At 37.9% G+C, this 23,732-nt stretch overlaps 1 protein-coding gene across 1 annotated transcript in view; it reads left to right on the top strand.

The window, feature by feature from the left end:
- Positions 1–23,037, top strand: part of STK33 (serine/threonine kinase 33) — a 160,076-nt gene extending 137,039 nt beyond the window's left edge. The window contains exons 12-13 of the mRNA XM_039244587.1: positions 3,629–3,835; positions 22,190–23,037. Of these exons, the coding sequence (XP_039100518.1) occupies positions 3,629–3,835; positions 22,190–22,402 (420 nt within the window). The 3' untranslated portion in view covers positions 22,403–23,037. The remainder of the gene's footprint in view (positions 1–3,628; positions 3,836–22,189) is intronic.
- Positions 23,038–23,732: the final 695 nt, after the last annotated feature.

Below are 23,732 nucleotides of genomic sequence, written 5' to 3'. Positions count from 1 at the left end.
TCTATTACTCCACTGACATTTGATTCAGATTCCACTTCCAGCCTGCTTACCTTTAATTTATTTGCTGCACTTTCAGCTTAGCTGGTAAATTCACTGGGAAGCAAGGAGGCAACACAACTGTATACTTTGCTGCCTGTGTGTGAACTAAATAGCAGGTGCCAGGGTCCTATCACCAAAGACTGGGAAAGAAGCGACATGATCATTTGTCACTGATCCCAATACACATCTGTAATTTACATGGTGATTGTGGATTGAAGAGCTAGCAGTAAAATTTGAACTTCATGTAATTAGTGTACCATAGTGACTGAAGTTTGAACTGTGTTGTTGAGTGACTGATAGTATTTAACTAAGTCATGATGATTGAAATCCATGAATGTCAGGACCATGCAAAGCAAGGACTGCCTGAATAAATGAGCTATCACATGGTACTAATTGGATACAATTTCTGTAGTCATTACAGTTTTAGTGGGTATGCTGGTTGTACAACGGGCTCATTCTTTTTAAGGCTTTTTGGAAGTGACTTACAGAATGCAAATGTTTAATTTGCTATTTGTATCAGGGGAGGCTAAATTATCCTATGGTGACAAATGACCCCTAAATCTCAGTGGTCTTGATGTCTTCCATCACACATTGGCTGAGAGGAGATAAAAAGGCTTTGTTTTACTTTGCCATCACTCAGGGACCCAGGCTGAGGGAACTCCATCTCTCTGCTTCTATAGTTACTAAGGTAGGAATTGGGGATATGATAAATTGTACACCATCTTTTCTAGTTTCCACCCAGAGGTGATATATACTATTTTCAATAACATTTCACTGGACAAAACAATTCACATGGTCATCCCAGAAGAGGTAGAGAGGCAGAGCTCTACAACATGCCTAGGAGAAAGGAATGTTAGGTAAGCAGCCTTTGTGACTACTGTAGTATCTAAAGAGTTACCTTATAGAAAGTTCATCAGGGAAGTGCAATTGAGGACTGGAAATACAGACATAGATAACATCATATTGTCTGTCTACTAGTGAAAGAATCAAGTTGAGACAGAATTTTGTGTACTAGCATTCCAGGAGCTGGATATTGTGGTTACATGAAAATTGGGGTTAAAGGTCAAGATGAAACCAGGAAGTTGTAAGAGAAGCTAGATGGATCATAGCGGTCAAACAAGGCTATTGGCAGAGCTCTGGAGATCAGAACTCATTCAGATGAGAGATCAGAGACTCTACCATTCTAGATAATCCCAACTCTTTTACTGAGATTCCTTCTGTACTTCATCTGAATTTTTTTTAAAAAAAATTTTCACATGTATTTATTTTTGAAAGTCAGAGAGACAAAGAAAGAGCAGGGGAGAGGCAGAGAGGGAGACACAGAATCCGAAGCAGGCTCCAGGCTGCCAGCACAGAGCCCAACACGGGGCTCGAACTCAGGAGCCGCGAGATCATGACCTGAGTTGAAGTCAGCTGCTTAACCAACTGAGCCACCCAGGTGCCCCAAGTACTCATCTGAATTTAAGATGACAACATCTTTTGAAGTTCTGGTATGCTTGACAGAGATGACTCTCAAATTGAGCCTCAGAGGAAATAGAGGCTATGGGTTGGCAGAAAGCATGGTGAGTGCATTCTGGGAGTGAATGAGTAGAGGATGCTATGGGTAGGGTTAGTCAAAAGCAGGATGCTAAGAAAGTGGTAAGAATATAGAATTTCTTAAAACAGGATGAAATAGGGGCACCTGGATGGCTCAGTCAGTTAGGCGTCTGACTTCAGCTCCGGTCATGATCTTATGGTTCATGGGTCCAAGCCCCACATCCGGCTCTGTGCTGACAGCTCAGAACCTGGAGCCTGCTTCAGATTCTGTGACTCTCTCTCTCTCTGCTCCTCTCCCACTTGCTCTCTCTCTCTGTCTCTCAAAAATGAATAAACATTAAAAAATTTTTTTTAAAAAAACGGATGAAATAGAAGAACCATGGGGAATTAATTGCATAATGATTGTCATTTCATTGTTACCATTCCATACTTAATGTGTGTTTGTGTGTTTAACCACAAATCTGTTAAACTCTACAAATCCTCAACAGTGTGCTCAGATGGATGCCCTTACACTGCTCTGGTTCATAGTATTCGGTGTCACTGATGCCTAATGCTTCCATCCCTCTGCATACCACGTTAATGTGGACTCACTCCATAGCTGTGCCCACACCCAAATTTCCCATTTTAATCTAAATGTGATCCAAACTTGTCTAAACTCTCTCTGCTAGTCTAAGTTAGGAGCAAAAATATTTAATGCATTCCTACTCTAGCGGGAGTACAAATACTCCATTCATGTATTTCTTGGCATTAAGTGGAATATTATGTTTGAGAAAAATATTGTTAATATAAAACAGTCACCTTTGGTATGGGATAGTCACATCTGGGATAAAAGCAGTGTGCTGAATTAGTTATACTCAAATGACCACATTATATTTAAATCATAGTCAAATAAAAGCTTTGAAATAAAAAATCAAACATCTGTATTCTTGGACACAGTGATTTTCTTTGTTTATTTTTGTTGTTTTTTATTGTATTGTATATGATTTGTAATGACAATAAAAAACCCCAAAGCAAAAATGTCCAATGCAAATACAGACAAAATCCATTTTATTTTTTTTTTAATTTTTTAAACGTTTTCCTTATTTTTTGAGAGAGAGAGAGAGACAGTGTGAGCAGGGGAAGGTCAGAGAGAGAGGGAGGTATAGAATCTGAAGACAGGCTCCAGGCTCTGAGTTGTCAGCACAGAGCCAGACGCAGGGCTTGAACCCACAAACCGTGAGATCATGGCCTGAGCCAAAGTCGGATGCTTAACCAACTGAGCCAACCAGGCACCTGGACAAAATCCATTTTAAAATAAGATCTGCTGAGGGGCTCCTAGATGGCTCATTTCATTAAGTGGCTGACTTCAGCTCAGGTCATGATCTCACAGCTCATGAGTTTGAGCCCCACGTCGGGCTCTGTGCTGACAGCTCAGAGCCTGGAGCCTCCTTTGGATTCTGTGTCTCCCCCCTCTCTGTCCCTCCCCTGTTCATGTTCTGTGTGTGTGTGTCTTTCTCTCTCAAAAATAAATAAACATTAAAAAATTTTTAAATAAGATCTGCTGGTAACAAAGTGTCTCTCCATGAAATGACATGAGATAATACAATTTTGAGGCTGTTTCAGTGTTTACTCAACTAAATTTAGCTTTTCTACCTAGACATTTTGAAGTTATATAAACTTGCCCTTAGTGTTGGGCCCACTAGACTGAGGGCACGTTTTTCCATTCTTTCCATTTTCCTGTTAGTTTTCTACAATTGGCTCTAGAAGGGGGTCTTTGGGTTCAGAGAACCCTCATATGTAGTGTCTGTTGCATGAGCATGTTGTATTGTCCTTCCAAACCTGAATACTTCCCCCAGGAACCCTCAATGGGTTGTACATGAGATCAGTCAAGAGGTACAAGCTGTGTCAGTGCAGGAAGTGTGCTCCAAAGGGCATCCGAAGTTTTGCTATTTATTCAGCATTATAGTTTTTCCATGCAGTTGACTGACTTTAGGGAAATATATTACTAAAAGATGTAAAAATCTTTCAATTTTCTAAGCTGTTTATAACACCAAAAATTCATTGTTAATATTAGGGCAACATACTTTCCTCAGCAAGACCAACCAATGTGTTAGAAATGATGAAACAATGGAAAAATAACCCAGAAAGTGATGAGGAAAACACAACAGATCCAGTAAACAACTGCTCCATTCAAGAAAGGTTGAAAGACTACCAACCCAGCGGACCCAGCAGAAATGTCCAGGACACCAGTTGCACTTCAGATGAAGAGGGGGAAAAACAGGTAGGAACCAACACAGCAAGTAGGAAGAACAATTATTTCATTTCCCCAGACTGTAAAATACCCTCACAACACTTGAAACCATTTTTGCATTTCTGTCTTTTTTGTTTTTGGTTTGTAAGGAAGGGCCTACATGATAAAGCAGGTAAAGTCTACCCTGAGATTATCATGATTTAGCGGTGTGGCATACATATTTATTTTAAGATCTGTAATTATGTAGAGCAGGGGTCTGTAAACTGTTCCCAGGAAGGAACAGAGAGTAAATATTTTAGGCTCTGTGGTCCATAATAATCTGTATCACAACTTTTCAACTCTGATGTTTTAGCATGAAAATTGGCATTGACAGCAAATGAATGAGCGTGGCCATGTGCCAACAAAACTTTGTTTACAAAACAGATGGTATGTGATATTTGGCCCATGGGTCAAAAGTAATCATTTTTGTGCTTTACCAGGTTACACAATTTGGAATGGGTTTATGTATTACCTAGAAAAAGATTTATTGCATTATCCAGTTTTTTCTTTCCAATTTTATGGTTAACTAAAACTGTTTATATAGGTTTATCATTTTGCCATATTAGATCTGAATAGAGTTTTATTCTTTTTGGTGAGTAAAATTTAGTAACATTTGGTTAATTCCAGATAGTGTCCTATTAACTAGATATCCTAACGATTTACCCAAATCCTTTCTTTCTTCTTTTGTTTCTATATTTGTGTAAAACTTTCTATGTGTTTATTCTCTTTCTTATCTTGAGGCCTAATGAACATGTTTGAATTCTCTTTTAATAATTGAGTGTCCTGTCAGTGGGAGCTGTGTTCACCTCAGGGCAACCCAGAGCCCTGTGAGGAACTGTTGCTTGCTGGCTCCTCGAAGCATGGCATAGGTAGAGTGCAGACAAGGCCCGCGAGGGTGGACCTGGAGCAGCACCGGGAAGTTGTGGCTTCGCTGGCCCGTACTCTCCCGTGCTAACAGCTTCCTTTGCACGGGCAGAGAGAGAATTGGTAGACTGAGTGATCTACTGGTTGGTTTTGATTTACTCGTTGAGAACTTCTTCATCTGCTTAATAGCAAATATCTAGATAATAAGTTTCGCATTCAGTGACTAAGATGTTTCAAAATAATCATATTTCTAAAACCATAATATAAACATGAGTTTGTTGAATTCCCTTCACCCTCTCTGGTCTGCTAACAACTCCTGCCATGTTTAGCAGCTGTGCGAGTTTTATGTTGTCAAAAAATAATACCCTAAAAACCCATGTTTGCATTTCCATAATTGAACATAGTTTGTAGATTTTTCTATTGGCTTACTTGGCATTTTATACATACGTATCCATACGTACACATATACATATGTGTGAATATACATATGGTGAATACACCATATACATATATGCAGCTGATCCTTGAGTAACAGGAGAGGGGATGGGGCACTGGCCCACATGCAGTCAAAAATTTGCATATAACTACTGACTCCCAAAACTTAACTTCTAATAGCTACTGTTGACTGAAACCTTGCCAATAGCATTAATAGTCGATTAACACATATTTTGTGTTATATGTATTATATGCTATATTCTTACAATAAACTAAGCTAGAAAAAAGAAAATGTTATTAAGAAAATCATAAGGAAAAGACATTTACAGTAGTGAGTGTACTGTACTTACCCAAAAAGATCCATTTATAAGTGTACCCACGCAGTTCAAACCCCTGTTGTTCAAGGGTCAACTGTATATATACTCAAGCACTCATGCACATATATTAAGCATATATACACACATGCGTCTACATATACTCATATATATACAAACACAAATACTTACACATAAACCACATACACCCATATTATCTTTTGTATTTTGTAGTCTTGGATTATAAATATGTTTGTCACTGAATTTGACATAAAATATCCTTGTGAACCAAATATTTTGTTGTCTTCCATCTCCTTTTCCATTACTCTGTCGTACATCTCCCCACTTCTCCCCTTCCCCTAGCAAGTCATAGAATGATAGAACTTGTTATGCTATTCTTAGCTACTTCCAACTAGGGAACAAAAGAATTGGAATTTGAGGTGCTTTGTGGATGCTAGAACTTTATATCACCAGTGGTATCAATTTTATACCAGGTAGGTTGAAATTTTAGGAACACAGATTCTACTCATCAGCAGGAAGAACGTTACTACAGCTCCCCTGTACTAGAATGGGCTGGACCATGGATAGTAGACCTAACCTCCCAGTTATTGGAAAGATTCATGCAGACTCTGGAAAGCCACTTGTTAGAAATGCTGTAGCAGGAAACCTGGATGCCTGGATGTCCTCTGAGGAACTTTTTCATGCTTAGGTTTTGGCTGCAATCTCTTGGGTGGAACACATTACCTAGTGCAGGAGTTCTTCTGAAAAGTGTGACCCTTTAAAAGAAAGACTTCTGATACATTTAACACATTAAGATTTTTCATGGATTTTTATGGATAAGTATGTTACTTTGTTAGTTATATTGAAGCTGGATTTATGCTAAGAAATTACTTCTTTTCTTTCAAATCTTCATTAACAGTAAATAGTGTTCTAGCATAAAGTTCTCAAGTGATAAATGAAAATAGAGTTTGCCATTTACTCTTGAGTCCATACAGGATTCATATAGTAATTAATATTCTTAATAGTGAAATTTTAATTTTATTAAAATTATTCTATGAATATGAAAATATTTCCCATGGGGAAAATTGTTAAAATTAGATTATGTGAACAATTTGATGTGATAATATAAATAATTTATACCTAGTAAATTAAGGAAATTCTTTTTCCATTAAAAATTTTGAAATTTGGCTTTAATTTAAGTGGAAACCTGCCAGCAATTCCTGCTTTCCATTGTATCATTGTTCTCTCTTTTGGAAAATCTCACAAATCCATTTAGAGCTCCGATTTTGTATTTTTTATAAACCAGGGCAATCACACTTTTTAGCTAAGTGGCTGAGCTCTTGGAAAAAGAACAGAGAAAGTGAGGATTTATTATAAAGTAAACAAAATCAAAAACACTGAAACTAAGCACCTTCTTCTTTCACTGAATAACCATCCTTTACTTCCAAATGCCCTGGTCATTATGGACAAATATAGTCTGTGTCTCTTCATTGTTCATGCCTGGACTAAGGTAGGTATTCCACTAGGCTTTTTCAAACTTGTCTTCAAACAGTTGGCATTTGGCCATGTCCTTTTTGTTTCTCTTTCTACTTCCAATTTTTAGTCTAATTTGGGTACTTGTGTCTTTGAGGATAGAAATGTTCTCTTGTGTATATCTCATGCTTTACAGGCTGAGTACATCTAGGTAATATTTTATGTTTTTAGTAACCCTCTAAATTCCCTACAGTGGGGGTGCCTGGGTGGCTTAGTAGGTTAAGCATTGGACTCTTGATTTTGGCTCAGGTCATGATCTTGTGGTTCATGAGTTTGAGCCCCACATCGAGCTCTGTGCTGGTGGCACAGAGCCTGCTTGGGATTCTCTATCTCTCCTTCTCTCTCTGCCCCTCCCCTATGCTCTCTCTCTCTTTTTCTCAAAATAAATGAATAAACTTAAAAAAAAAAGGATCCACTGAACAATTAAAAAAATAACTAAATAAGTTCCCTATAGTGGGTTCTTTTTTTTTTTTAATGTTTATTTATTTATTTTGAGGGAGTGAGAGAGCACAAGAGCATGAGCAAGGGAGGGGCAGAGAGAGAGAGAGACAAAATTCCAAGCAGCCTCCACACTTTCAGCCCAGAACCCAATACTGAGCTTGAATTCACAAACTGTGAGATCATGACCTGAGCTGAATCAAGAGTCTGACACTTAACTGACTGAGCCACCCAGATACCCCTACAGTGGGTTCTTAATCTATTCTATCAGAGATACCCAAGACTTTAGCTCCTGCAGTACCATTTACTCATCTTCAAATGAGATGCTTGGCAGACCATTGTCTGTTATAGGAGTATGCCTTTTAACATTATGTCCTTAGTGATTTCAGATAAGTAGTACAATACTTTTATTATTTATTAAGCTCAGAAAACAATTGGGAAATGAATATCAGTAATTAAAATGGACTTCCCTCTAACCATGGAAGGAAGGACCAAAAATTCTGGATGTGATAGAAGTATATTTGCATTACAGAATTCTTGCTTCATAAAGGAGAAACTTCTTAGTTGTTAAATTACTCATTGAACAAACAGCCTTGAATGTACTTGTTTAATGAAAGTGGAAGCTTTTTCTGATTGTTTTCTCTTGTGATTAGTTTTGTTGACTGAAAACATGCCCTTTACAGTGTCACAGGAGATGGTACATGTAGCAGATATTTTAGTCTAGAAAGTAGAAATTCAAGGTTGCTTAGAAACTTTGCAAAGTTATTTTGATCAATGAAATGTATTCATGTGACAGTTCTTCAAAGACAAGAAATGTCTGAATTTAAATAACACTGAAATTAAACAGTTGAACTATGGTATGTTGATATATTTCTACGGGAGTCAGGAGGATAGTTGAGGAGGATAAAGATTTTCTTTTCTTGACAAATTAAACCTTAGCTCTGTGAGCCCATGTGAATCTTGTGCAGATTTGGTGGTGCTTCCACAACTTTGGCACACGTTTGTAGTCCAATATTGAAGCATTGCAATCTGGCATGCACTTAAAATATAATGAATGGTTAAAAACACAATTCCTGTATGTAGGCTGCCTGCATTCAAATCCTGGCTTCACCCTTTACAAGCTTTATGACCTTGAGCAAATCTACGCCTCTGTTTCCTCATCAATTAAGTAGAAATAATGGTAGTATCAACCAAGGATTAAATCGAATAATGCACCTAATACTCTTGACATGGTAAGCACTCATTAATGTTAGCTTTTATTATTTTATTGTTGTATCACTAAAGAACTTGCATAGAATATTACTAAAATTGCCCATCTTTTCTTGTCAGCCTCAAGTCTCTTTTGGGTATAGGTATTTGAATAAACTAATGAACAAACCAAGAAATATCATTTTCGAAAATGATAAGGTGATACTTCCGATCTCATTTGCCCTCTGAGTTTTGTGAGGTCCCTAGGTCCCTACTGTGATAGATTAGATTATTTTTCCCAATTATTTAATCCCTCTCTGTAAGGGGTTTGCATATTCACATCTTTTGCCATGTGACATTGCAATTCTCCCCACTAGAGTAGATGAAGGATAGTTTCTCATCCTGCTAATGTTGGTTTTAACTATATGACTTACTTGGGTTGATGGAATGTTAAGAGGTATGCTGTAAGTAGAGACCTTAAAAGGGTTTGCATGATTTGCTTGCTCTCTTATATTTCTGTTACCTGCCATGGGAAGAACATTCCTGCAGGGAGCCACATTTCCTGGAATTATAAAGATTTGCAGAGCAGACCTGAACCCAATACAAAGCCTGAAGTCTAGTTGAGTCTAGCATGGCCAACCCCTACAGCTAACTGAGAGAAAATAGTGTTAATTGTTGTAGGATACTGAGACTTTTATAGTCGTTTGTTAGGTAGTTATACAGAAAAGAGTTAACATAGCAGACTTAAGCTGCTATCTTTGAAAAGGACTGCTTGCAAGGTTGGGCCTTGGCTGGCTTCTGGGAACTTGGATTTAGCTGCTACCATTAAACTGATAAGAATGATTCATTCTGGGATGCCTGGGTGACTCAGTCAGTTAAGCATCCAACTTCAGCTCAGGCCGTGATCTCATGGTTTGGGGGTTCGAGCCCCACATCTGGTTTGTGCTGATGTTGAGGAACCTGCTTTGGATTCTCTGTCTTCCTCTCTCCCTGCCCCTACCCCACTCACACTCTTTCTCTCTGTCTCTCAAAAATAACGTTAAAAAAAAAAGAATGGCTCATTCTACTTAAACTGTTTGTACAAACAATATGGTTTATGCTGGAGCCTGCTTTCCTCCTGGGAGTCTGGGATTTTGGTAGGTGTGAGGCAGAAACTGACCACTTCCCAATAAAAATCCAGGGTGCCATCTCTAAGACCTTCCCTGGTTGGCAACATTTGATATGTCTTGTCACAGCTCATTGCTGGAGTAATTATGTGCATTCTATGTGACTCCTGAGTGAAGGCTCTTAGAAGCCTGAGCTTGGTTTTTACTGGACTTCACCTCAAGTGCCTTTTACCTTTGCTAATTGTGCTTTGTAATAAATTGTAGCATGAGTACAACTATATGCTGAGTCTTGTGAGTCCTCCTAGTGAATCATGGAACCTAGGGTGATTTGGGCGACCTCCCAAACACAATAGCTTAACTGCAGCAATAGATGACTAATACAGGTGCAAATAACTGTGCTAACATGAATCTTGACATTTTGTTCTTTGATCCAATGCTATTTACAATGCCAAGTGCCAATTTGGATTCATAGGCTTCCATAAACAACAAGGCTTTTGTCTCAGCTACTCCCATTAGAACCTTCTCTGTAAGGCTTAGGTTTGATCACAAGCTTAGCCAGATTTCCACAGCCGAAGGAATGTATTATTGAGCCCTTTCAAATCATTTCCATCCTGTCCCAACCCTGGCTTTTGCTCAGCAATTCTGTAGCTGTTAGGATGCCATTGGGTTGGATTTTAACAAATATTGCTCTAATTAAAAATATATTGTGGGGGTGCCTGGGTGGCTCAGTTGGTTAAACATCCAACTTCAGCTCAGGTCATGATCTCGAGCCCCATGTCAGGCTCTGTGCTGACAGCTCAGAGCCTGGAGCCTGCTTCAGATCCTGTGTCTCCCTCTGTTTCTGTCCTTTCTCTGCTCATGCTCTGCCTCTCTCTGTCTCAAAAATAAATAAACATTTTTTTAATTTAAAAATTCAGCTGAGAGGAGATGCAACATGGAAGAGAAGTAGGGGGACCCGAAGTTCCCTCGTCCCTCAAACACAGCAGTTTCAGTTCCAAGAGTCTGGACTACAGAGTGACAGAGACATCTCCAGGGGTGCACAGGGACAATGAACAAATCAAAGCGCACCTGGTGGAAGGTCCAAAACATCACTATGAGTAGGGAGATAAAGCAACCAGAGTCACAAGAACAGATAGAAAATAACACTCCGAAAAAAACACCTCCTGAAGGACCAGGCCCTGGACAGTGTATGACTCCTCTTTAATAGAGTAGTGCTCATAGGTACAGGACACAAAACAAGCTTTTAAAACATATAAGGGATAGAAAACTTGCCAAACTGATGAAATGGAAGAATTCTCTTCAAAAGAAATTCCAGGAAGAAATGACAGCTAAAGAACTGATCAAAACAGATATAAACAGCATATCTGATCAAGAATTTAGAATAGTTATAACCTGGCTTTAAAAATTTTTTTTAATTCAAAATGTATTAATTTGGATCCATTCATCTCTTAACCTGCCTTTAGGCTAATATTGTCACATGTATTATAGGTACATAATTACAAACCCCACAAAACAATGTTTTAATTTTGCTTTAAATAATCATATATATTTCCAGGAAATTTTGTCTTTTATATATACCCAGGTATTTACCACTTCTGTTATTCTTTCTTTTCTGAAAATCCAATTTTCTATCTGGTATCATTTCCCTGTGGCTTGATTTAGTCTCTGTTTCTCTGTTAAACCTACCTGGTGAATATTTAATTTTAGATATTAAATTCTAAAATTTCCATTTGATTCTTTTTTGTTTTTTCTTCAGAGACCTTCTTTATTCCTCAAAGAATATTTTCCTTTACATTACTGGTAATTGTTATAGTAACTGCTTTAAAATCCTTGTCTGCTAATTTCAACATCTGGATCACCTCAGGGTCTGTCTCTATTGATTATTATTTCTGTTGAGGAGTTTTGGACTATAATCTAGACATTGAAAGTGTTATATTGTGCTGATTCTGGACTTAACTATGTTCCTCCAAAAAGTGTTGATGTTCTGTTTAGTTGGTGGGATGCAAGTTGCAAGTTTTCTCTTAGTCGGCAGTCCAAACCTTAGGTCAGTTCATTTCTCTTTAGCTGGGAAGAATTTAGGATACCCCTTCTCTGGCTCTCTCCTTTAAGGGATTCCCTCATTACTTTCTTATGTCTGTGGTTGCTTTGAATTCTGTCCTGTAATACTTCAGACTAGAGAGAGAAAATTGTGAAAGCGTCCAGGGTTAGGAGAGTGGTTGTGGGGAATACGGTGCCATGAAAGGAGCAACATTTGATGTATCAACAGAAATCATGGAAGCGAGAAGACAATGGAGTGATGTAATTAAAGTGCTCAGTAGAAACAGGAATAAAACTTAAAAAACTGCCAATTTGGAATCCTATATCTAGTGATAACTTTCTTCAAAAATAAAGATAAAATAAAAAATGTTTTCAAGTATGAGAAAGATGAAAGAATTTGTTACCGGCATATCTTACCATAAGAAATGCTCAAAAAAAATTCTCAAGATAAAATAATCCCAGATAGAAATATTGATTGCAAAAAGGTATGAGTGGCATCAGCAAGAAGTGAGTAAACATAAAATAATATTGACTATTTCAAGCAATAGCAATAATAATGAATCTAAACTTTCATTTCAATAAGCTAGAAAAAGAACAACAAATTAAGCACCCTCCCTTCAAGAGGATATTGTAAATGACTTAGTGCCAACAAATGGGAAAATTTGTATGAAATGGTCAGACTTATTTAAAAAACATCAAAGTAGATTTACAAAACAGAAAAATCTGAATTGTCCTATATTTACTTTAAAAATTGAATATGTAATTAAGAAGCTGCCAGTAAAGAAAATTCCTATCTCAAGTGATTTCACTGGTTAATTCTTCCGAATATTTACAGAAGAAGAGAAAGCTTGTTACACAAACTCTTGAGAATATTCTCCAGCTCATTTATAAAGCAAGTATAACTTAAATACCAAAATATGACAGGGATATTATAAGAAGATAATTGTTAGCCAATATCTCTCACAAATATAGACATAAAAATCCCAAACTAATATTAGCAAACTGAATCCTGAAATATATAAAAAAGGTAATACATCATGATCAAGTATACAGTATATTCCTGGGATTCCTTTGGATTAACATCCAAAAATCAACCAATATAATTAGTCATAATCTCTGACAAAGCAGGAAAGAAGAGTATCCAATGGAAAAAAGCCAGTCTCTTTAGCAAATGGTGCTATGAGAATTTGACAGCAACATGCAGAAGAATGAAACTGGACCACTTTCTTACAACCATACACAAAAATAAACTCAAAATGGATAAAAGACCTAAAAGTGAGACAGGAAACCATCAAAATCCTAGCAGAGAAAATAAGCAAAAACCTCTTTGACCTCAGCCACAGCAATTTCTTACTCGACATGTCTCCAAAGGCAAGGGAAACAAAAGTAAAATGAACTATTGGGACCTCATCAAGATAAAAAGCTTCTGCACTGCAAAGGAAACAATCCAGAAAACTAAAGGCAACCAATGGAATGGGAGAAGATATTTGCAGATGATGTCAGATAAGGGGTTAGTATCCAAAATCTATAAAGAACTTACTGAACTCAACCTGAAAACCAAATAATCCAGTGAACAAATGGAAGCAGATATGAATAGACACTTCCAAAGAAGACATCCAGATGGCCAACAGACACATGAAATGATGCTCAACGTCACTCATCAGGGAAATACAAATCAAAGCCACATTGAGATGTCACTTCACACTGGTCAAGGTGGTTTAAATTAACAACTCAGGAAACAACAGATGTTGGCAAGGATGTGGAGAAACAGGAACCCTCTTGTGCTGTTGGTGGGAATGCAAACTGGTGCGGCCACTCTGGAAAACAGTGTGGAGGTTCCTCAAAACATTCATAATAAAATTACACTACAACCCAGCAATAGCACTACTAGGAATTTACCCATAGGATACAGGAGTGCTGATTCATAGGGGCACATGTATCCCAATGTTTATAGCAGCTCTATCAACAATAGCCAAATTATGAAAAGAAACCAATATCCATCAACTGATGAATGGATAAAGAAGATGTGGTTTATATATACAATGGAATGCTACATGGCAGTGAGAAAGAATGGAATCTTACCATTTGCAACAATGTGGATGGAACTTGAGGGTATTATGATAAGTGAAATAAGTCAGAGAAAGACAGATATATGTTTTCATTCATATGTGGAATTTGAGAAACTTAACAGAAGATCATGGAGGAAGGGAAGGGGAAAAATAGTTTTAAGCAGAGGGAGAGGGAAATCATAAGAGACTCTTAAATACAGAGAACAAACAGGGTTAATGGTGGGGGCAGGGGAGATGGGGAAATGGGTGATGGACATTGAGGAGGGCACTTGTTGGGATGAGCACTGGGTTTTGTATATAAGCGATGAATTATGGGAATCTACTCCTGAAGCCAAGGGCACACTATATACACTGTGTGTTAGCTAACTTGACAATAATTTATATTAAAAACAAATAGGTAAAGGAGAAAAGCCATATGATTATCTCAATAATTTTGAAAAAAAGCAGTTGATGAAATTCAACACTTATACATGAGAAATACCATCAGTAGACTAGGAAAAGATGGGAATTTCTTTTACATATTAAGGAATTTTTATATTTAAAAAAAAACCCTCTATAGCTAATATCATTCTTAATGGTGACATATTGAATACTTTCCAACTGAAGGTAGGAGAAAGGCAAAGAGACCCTTTCTATTTCTCTTTAATATTGTACTAGAGATCTGAGCCATTGCAACAGCACACATAAAAGAAAATTATATACGTTGGAAAAGAAGAATAAAACTGTCTCTATTTTGACTATGTACCAAAAAAATCCTATGTACCAAAAAGTGAATTAAATAGTTTTCAGGATGCAAAATCTATATACAAAATAGTCTTTTTATATACTAGCAATGAATAATTAGAAAACAAAATCTTAAAATATCATAAAACATAAAATACTTAGTCATAACTCTAAGAATATATGTGCAAAATATTTATGCTAAATCCCACAACACAGTGAAATTGAAGACAATGGAAATATTTGGAGAGAAATACTATGTTTATGGATTACTTTGATACTGTTAAGATGTCAATTCTCGCTAAAGTGATTTATAACTTGAAAGCAATCCCAATTAAAATCTAGGGCTTTGCTTTTTTGTTAGAAATTGACAAGATGATTGTAAAATTTGTTCAGAAATACGTAAGACGTAGAATAGCCAAAATAACCCAAAAGAACAAAGTTGGAGAACTTATGTGACTGATTTCAACACTTACTATATAGCTATAGTAGTCAATCCAATGTGTACTGCTGTAAGAATAGACAAATACATCAAGGAAACAAAATAGAGTCTTAGAGTCTAAAAATAGGTCCACCCTTAGGTAGTCCATTGATTTTTGACAAAGATTTCAAAGTAGGGGAAAAGATAGGTTTGGTTGGTTTGGGTTTTTTTGTTTTTGTTTTTGTTTTTTTATTTTCCAGTAAATAGTACTGAGCTAATATGATAACTATATAGGAGAAAATGAACTGTGACTCCCAGCTCATACTATACACAAAAATTAGTTTGAAATGGGTAAATCTAAAAGCTAAACTGTAACGCTCCTAAGAGAAAACATAGGAGAATATCTTCCAAACTGAGAGTAGTCAAAGATTTCTTAGAACACCAGGAAGCATTTTTAAAAGTCAGATCAAATGGACTTCTTCACAGTAAACGCATTTACTCATCTAAAGCTTATTAAAAAAAGGAATAGGCAAGCCACAGACAGGGAGGAAATATTTGCAATAAATATATCTAACAAAGGACTTGTATCCAAAATATTGAGACAGTTCTTATAACTCAATAATAATAAGGCAACTCAATTTTTAAAATATGCATAAGATTTGAACAGACATTTCAGATAGGAAAATACATTAATAGTCAATAAGAATATGAAAAAATGTTCAACATCACTAGTTATTAGGAAAATGCAAGTGATAACAGGAAAAGCCACAACATATATCACTATATCCTTTCTAGAATGGCCAAAATCTAAAAAGACCAGTCCATTTAGCAAATATTGGAGAATTTGGAATTTTCCTACATTGCTTTGTGGAGTGTAAAATGATAGTGTTTTTGGAATACAGTTGGGCAGTTACTCATAAAGTTAAGCATTTACTTACCAGTTAACCAGAAATCCCAAATATAAGTTCAAAAAAGGATTTGTAGAATATATTTATAGCAGTTTTATATATAAAGAGCCCCAAACTGGAAACATCCCAAATATCCATTAATAGAAGAATGGATAAACAAATTGTGGTATATCCATATAATATGGAATACTACTTGGTAATAAAAAGGAATGAACCACTAATACATGGATGAATCTCAAAAACATGGGTTGCAATGCCATGAGAATCAATAAAAATTTCTTAAATCTCAGTAAAATTTTTGATTAAAAAACATGTTAAGGAAAAGGGGTCAGACACAAAAGAGTTATTACTGTATGTTGTTTCATTTATATGAAGTTTTAGAAAAGTAACTATGTTGAAATATATCAGAACACCTATAGCTTCAGGATGGGAGAGAGTTGAGTGGGATGTGGCCCTAGGGCAATTTGTGGGGAATTGTTCTATTTCTTGATTGAGTGTTGATTATACCGGTCTATACATTGTCAAAACTCATCAGTCTGTACATTGAGATTTGTACATTCTACTGTATGTAAATTATAATTCAACTAAAAAAGAAATGAGAAATTTATATCTCCCTAATTTGCAAGTTAGATTTTATTTTCATTAACTCCATACAAGGCCAGCTATTTATGTAGGTAGCCTTATAAAAGAAATCTATATATTTGGAAGTTAATTACTCTTCTTCCCTTTGGTTTTTCTTTCCCTTCCTTCTTCCTTCTGAAAACCCCAGGAATGTGAGAGAAAGTGGGTGACCATTGTGAGCAAACTGGAGCTGAAAACTTGTATCAGAATGTTCTGTCACTTGGACCTTGTGCAGGCCTATAATTTGAATGTGTGACTCTAGAAATGGTTGCTATGGTGATAAACCACTTTACTTAAATAGCATGTATTTTACTCAAAATTCAGAGAAATGGTAACAGTTTCTAGTAATCATGTACTGGTATTAACTTGCAGAATATGCCTAGAGCTTACAGGTTTTGCATCCATTATCACCAGATGAGTTCATCAGGTTAAAGTTATGCCAGTGAATAATGAAATATGTATATTTAGCCCCAGTTTTCTTGTTACATATCTCCCCTTGCACACATGGAGCCCCTTTCCAAGATTAATAATATGAGCTGAAGAAATGAGGGCAAGGGTGCTGAATTACTAAAAGATGAAACTGGAGGGAACCTTGTAAGGTCATCTTTTCCATCATTCCGCCTCCAGTAGGACTGACTATTCTTCAGCCATCCCAAGTGGTTAAGAGCCTGTCAAAGATGAGGAACATCTTTTTTTTTTTTTTGCTCGGGGCCACCCCTGGTGTAACCATCCTGATTACAGCACTCAGAGACACTGTCTAGCTCCACAGAGCTGAGATCTTCTCCCTTCTGCATTCTACAGATTGTGATTATATATGTCCTCTATTCTTTATATTTTTAGGCTAAAGAGCTCTCTCTTGTAAGGAAACCTCCATCCATTAATCATATTAGTGACCTGTCTATAAACCTTCCCTGGTTCCTTTATCTCTCTGTTCAAGCTGATTTGCAGTGTTTCAGGTATGAATTCTTCATGATTTTATGTAAGGATAAGGATTTTTTTTCTTTGTTTCTAAAATGCTTTCTGATGATAGCCAGGTTTTCTTGATCACTGTGCAATGGTATTTTACCTCAGTATCTTGAGAGAACAATCTACAATGATTTGTAGATCTTTTTGGACTGATAATGATGGCCAGCAATCTCATAATGATCATTTAAACTTTCCCCCTAAAACTGAATATTGAATTTCTCTCTCATCTTTCTCCCCCTCTGTACAATCATATGGGAGCTCCATCACCTTCTATTTGCCTTTTATGACCTGGAAAATCTTAGTAATTCCTATAGCCTTGGTAATTTCACTTTTCATTTCTCTGTCATGTTATTCACAAAACTCTAAAATTGCATCAGTGACAGCATAGATCCCTGAGGAATCCCCTCAACTGTAAGAGAAGAAAAAGAGAAACTTAAAATTTAGATAACCTATAACCTAAAAGGAAATCCCTGAAACATTAAGATTTGTTTACATTCCTAGAGAAAAACCTGGAAGCTGGAATTTGCCTTGGCCATTTGTGTTCAAGGAGATGAGCGGCTTGGCTCTTGGTGAAGAAAGCTACAGTTCAGTCTGAAGGACACCATGAGGGCCAGCCAGCATCCATGTCTTGTTAGCATCAAGGCACAGTTTCATATATCAGAGGTGATGTTTAAGAGGGGAGATTCAAAAGGCTTCAGGAAAGGCTTCTTACAATTCTCATTTGTAAACAATGGCATCCTAACCTCAATGCAACTACAAATTAGCAGAGAAATGGTAAAGTGTACACATGTGTGCGCACGCACAGACACACGTTTTACAAGGTGCACACATATACACAGAAGTTTCTAGGTTTTTCCAATAAACATCTACATAAAGGTGAGTAGATTTGCACTCATCATACCAAGGAGTAAAGGAACAAATACTGAGATTTGTTTCAGTGCAACCAGTTTTAGGCCAACTTGGAGTTCAATGAAAATATGGTTGACTATATTAGTTTTAACATGTATTAAATACCAAATTGAAAAGGAAATAAGAAAACAGGCACTCATAGGTTGCCAGGAAGAATATAAGTTGGTACAACAGCATTGGAAAGCAATATGGCAATAGCTTCCAAAATTACAAATCCATAGATCTTTTGACCCAGGAGTCCCACTTCTCAAATATATATCCCGTAGATATAGTTACACATGTACAAAATGGCACAAGTACAAGAGTATTCACAACAGCATTATTTGTACAAGGAAAAGATTGGAAACAACCTGAAAGTCCATTGCTAAGGGACTGGCTAAATAAATTGTAGTACATTCAAACAAGAGAATACTGCAGACCCAAAAAGAAGAATGAGAACTCTTTTTACATATGGACATGGAAGGATCCTCAAAATAATCGTTAGTTGAAAAACAAAAACAAAGTGTGAAAGAATGCTTAAAGTGAGCTACCAGTTGGGTAAAAACAGGGAGAAGAAAGCATGTCAATATATGGATTAGACTGAACCATTCCCATTATGAAATTGCCATTATTAGGTTATTTTGACCTGCAGAAATGACTACCAATTCAATTTGGTTCCACTTAATATTTGTTTGAAGATGCATGAACTCTCTCTGGAAACACACCCTATAAATTGATAATATTGGTTGTCCTTGATGTGGGGCAGATCAGAGTCAACTAGGGGGCAGGGAGAAGATTTTTAACACTGTGACTATTAAATCATGGGGTGTACCACCTATTTAAAAATATATATCACTAAAATTATATATAAATAAAGTAAATAATGAGATGTTGCTGAGGAATATGTTCTCTTCTTGCTCTAAAATGAAACAGAAATACCATGTTTCTGCACTAAAGCAAGCAAACATTCTGGTTTAGTTTTCTCTTTCCTTCCCCTTTGCCAGAAAATTCTGAGGATAATCTTTAGATATCTTATCCAAGAAGAAAATACAGGAGCCTTTAGTGAGTTTGGGGAAAAGAAAAAAATCATCTACATCACTAACCCTGCCCACAGAGACCATCTCTGAGTATTTCTTTCTGGTGACTGCAAATTCTGAGTCTACTTTAAAGACTCAAGTCCATTAACAAATGGAACCATGAAGAAGACTGGAAGTGTTGAGCCGGATATGAATATAAATGCATTAAAAAGAAAATGGTTGAATGGATGGACCTTGAGGGTGTTATGCTGAGCGAAATAAGTCAGGCAGAGAAGGACAAATATCATATGTGTGCACGTATAGGAGGATTAGGAGGAACTTAACAGAGGACCAACCGGGAGAAGAAGGGGGGAAATGGTGGGGGAAAGGGAGAGAGGCAAACCATGAGAGACTCTTGAATGCTGACAAAAACTGAGGACTGATGGATGTGGGGGGGAGGAGGGATGGGCATGGAGGAGGGCACTTGTGGGGATGAGCACTGGGTGTTACGTGGAAACTAATTTGACAATAAACTATTTGAAAAAAAAAAAAAAAAGAAAATGGTTGAGTCTGTGTTCCTATTCTATAGAACAGTAGTTGTAGAGGACATGTTGAAAGACATTTCCTCAACTCCTTGGATGATCACCCAAAAGTTGGAAAGTCAAAAGAGAGAAGGTTACACTTAGGTTCACCTTCTAATAGGATTTGTAGGTCAAGTGAATTAAACTTTCATTAATTGAAATTTCCAAGATAGATTTCCTATATTAAGAATCAGTGCTGTTCTACTTCTCTCCAGCCAGATACTGGAACATCATGTGGGTTTACCCTCACCCTATTGCTGAACATGGGAGTTTTCAGTGAGAGGATGCAACTGGTATCACTGAATGCTGATGCATATTCAGTATTTTCTATTTTGTGAAAGAATACACGGGAAAACAACCTAGAAATTTTCTTGGGCAAAAAAAAAAGAAAATCTATGGAGGAAAGGACTTTTTTACATTTCCAAATTTATACAAATTAATTTTTCAATGTACAAAATTAGCAGCTCAAGAATTAGCTTTAAACAGGAAGTCCTACATGAGTGATGATCTGAAGAGGCGCGTATTTAAGGATGTCTGCAATAAGCAAATGTCAGGTAAATTTTCTTTCTTTTTTTTTTTAATTTTTTTTTATTTATTTCTAGGAGAGAGAGAGACAGACAGACACAGCGTGAGCAGGGGAGGGTCAGAGAGAGAGGGAGATACAGAATCTGAAACAGGCTCCAGGCTCTGAGCTAGCTGTCAGCACAGAGCCGGTCGCGGGGCTCGAACCCGCGAACCGCGAGATCATGACCTAAGCGAAAGCCGGACGCTTAACCGACTAAGCCACCCAGGCGCCCCATCTCTTTCTTTAAATATAGCTACCAAAAATCGTAAATGATCCAAAGTTCTGCTGCAGCCCTGGGAGGTCACCTATTCATTGAACAAATATATATTAAGTGCCTGCTACTGGGTATAAAACATGGCCGCTCATCACACGAGCCTGAGTGATCAAAGAGACACCAGGTTTATTTGTATTGTGTTACATGTAATCTTTTCAGATTCTTTGAAAATTGTTAACCTGATTATTAATTCAGATGTAGAGTAACTTTGCGTTCACCAGAGTGTTAAACTTACGAGCTCTTCCAGACCATTTTGTGTCTATGAGGCCTGCTGTATCTATTGTCCCATGTCTCATCCCCCACCTTGTGTGTGTCCCCTTCCCCTAATACGTTCTCTGCTCTTTTAGAGCTCTGTGCTCAGCTTCATTTCATGAGGAGTGATCACTTTTTTTTTTTTTTGGTTAAGTTTATTTATTTTCAGAGATAGCACGCGCGTGCACGCAAGCAAGTGGGGGAGGGGCAGAGAGAGAAAGAGAATTCCAAGCAGGCTGTGCACTGTGGGGGCGGAGCCTAATGCAGGCTCCACATGCGGTTCAAACTCAAGAACAGCGAGGTCATGACCTGGACCAAAGTCAGAAGCTTAACTGACTGAGTCACCCAAGCGCCCAAAGAAGTGATTACTTGTAAAATGGGTCCAAGGTCAAAATGGACTCTGCTTCCCTTGTAACAGCAGAATCGGAGACTGTTTCCTTGACAGTAGGGTGAGGTGACCTGAGAAAACGCAATTGCCTATCGAGACCCCTTCTATTTCTTTTGTACCTAGAAGTTCTTTCATGGCCTCTATCTCGGTGCGTTCTCATAATAAACCTATGTAGTAAATATGCATATACATTTTCCCCATTTACCCATGAGGCATCGAGACTCCAAGAGGTCCGTGGACCTGCCCAAGTGGTGTGACAGGGGTCAGAAGCCCGTCTCCGGAGTGACCACAGAGAGCGGCGAGAGCGTGAGGAGTGGGTCATATGCGGCAATTGTCCCCAGGTCAGGAAGCGTAGCCATGCTGTGCTGTGCCTGTCACGGCTGTGCCATACACGTGGCAGGGCTGGCCTGGAAATCTGTAAAGATGAAATGAGTGCAGTTATGTCCTGGCCAGCTTCCCTATGCGAATGTTGCCAGATATTTACTTTCATTTTGCGTTTATTTTCAATTTTCAGAGGATCTGAAATTGTACCTGTAGTTCGTGCTACACCAAACCCTAAATAATTCTGTTTTCCTGAAGGTGCTAAAGGAACTAACTTTGGCATTTAATAACAGCCCTACAATGGGATTAGTTTGTCTCTCCCCTCTGGAGAGTGCTGTACCTTGCAAATCCTGGGCAACTTTGTGGTCCTTGGCTTCTTTGAAATGGTATATATTGCTTCGTGTCTGAAAAGTAATCCAGGCCTTTCCCTTTATTTCCAGTCCACTGCTTATGCAAAAGAATTTCTTGCCACCAGTAAGAAGGAAAACGTGGACAACTTGGACACGAAGTATGCAAGTTCCACATACAGCAGAGACTTTCCAGCCAGACTCAGGGGAGAACCAGAGAAATCCCCCGTGACATCAAGCCAAGGACCAACAATCAAATACATTGCTAAATCCAATGCTGTGCCTAAAACCAAAAAGAAACTCTAAGGTTCCCTTCACAGGTGAATAGTACAAACACGGAGCTGCTCTTTTGAGCGCTAACGTGAGGAGACGGGAGGGGGAAAGGACAGGACTATGTCAAGAGCTTTTGGCCTTTTAGCCCCACTGAGCCCTGCCAAGTGTTTGCACCAGTTTAACCTCAGAGCTAGGGATCCTCAAGGCAGCCTGGTGTTAAAGGACAGCCACCAACAGGCTTGATGGCAGGCTGTGGTTGCCTTCAACTCGAGGTTTTTAAGAGTTGTTTAGAGGAGCACATGCCCTCAAAGCAAGGCGGTGGGCATACTTGCTCAGTTTTACTTCAAATTCTTGTATTTAGGCACAATTATTTGTAGGAGAGGATGAGAGCCAAATATGGTGATGGAGGTCCCAAATAATTATGTGCACTTCGCACTAGGAGATTTTGTTAGGAAATTACTAATAAACTTGCCGTAGGCATAACAGCAGAAGTGCTTCAGCCATTCACATGTGTTCTTGTGATTTTAGGTTGCTATAGATTATTTAAGACAACTTATTTTAGATGTAGAAGAATAGGAGATTTTGTAACTGCTTGCTATTAAGTTGCTGCTAAATTCCCAATATATTGATTGAATCAATAAAAGACAGATGTTACCCATGCACGTTAATTTTTATGTTAACGAGAGGTGGATATAATCAGGTCCTCTAAGCCCTTATGCAAATTAAGAGTTTGGCCTGCTTCTCCAAAGGTAGGCACATATCTTTGGTGAAGGTCACGAGGTGGATACAGGGGAAAATACATCATTACTCTTGGCGTCATAAGGATCTCCTTTCCACCAGGGAAATCCTTTTGCCTTTTGAGGTCAAACTGGGTGAATAGATGCTCTGCTTGGCCTTCCAAACAAATTCTAAGGAAACAATCTGCATTTGCTTTTACCTGTATAAAGTAATACTCTAGTATTCATTCCACCTCCGTCCATGGGACTGCCTTAGACTTCCAAAATGACCCACCCCTGGCCTGCTGAGCATATACTTAGTTGCATATAAATCCACTCAGTGGCTAATGGTAATAGAAGGACTTCTTGTGATTAATTTGGAAGACACTGTCGTACTTCTAAGTGGGTCAGAGGTAGCACCAACATGCGCCGTCCCTGGCTGAGCAGCTCTTTCAGGATCTTCTTAGTGCCTACAGTGTGCTTCCCCTGGGGGAATCTGCTGGCTAAAGTGTACCTGGTTTACATCGTCTAGACTTTACTTTAAAACTGGAGTTGGTGTAGCTTCTTCAAGGTCTCTCTCCCTTCAGGAGCCTGCAAACCATCTCCTGAGCTTTCAGCCTCCTCTCGGGGTTTAGTGAGCCAGTCTT

The sequence above is a fragment of the Hyaena hyaena genome, unplaced genomic scaffold (genome assembly GCF_003009895.1).
Source record: "Hyaena hyaena isolate Hyena2069 unplaced genomic scaffold, ASM300989v1 scaffold_245, whole genome shotgun sequence".
NCBI classification, from domain to species: Eukaryota; Metazoa; Chordata; class Mammalia; order Carnivora; family Hyaenidae; genus Hyaena; species Hyaena hyaena.
The sequence above is the reverse complement of the archived record's forward strand: the minus strand, read 5'-3'. Positions and strand labels throughout refer to the sequence as shown.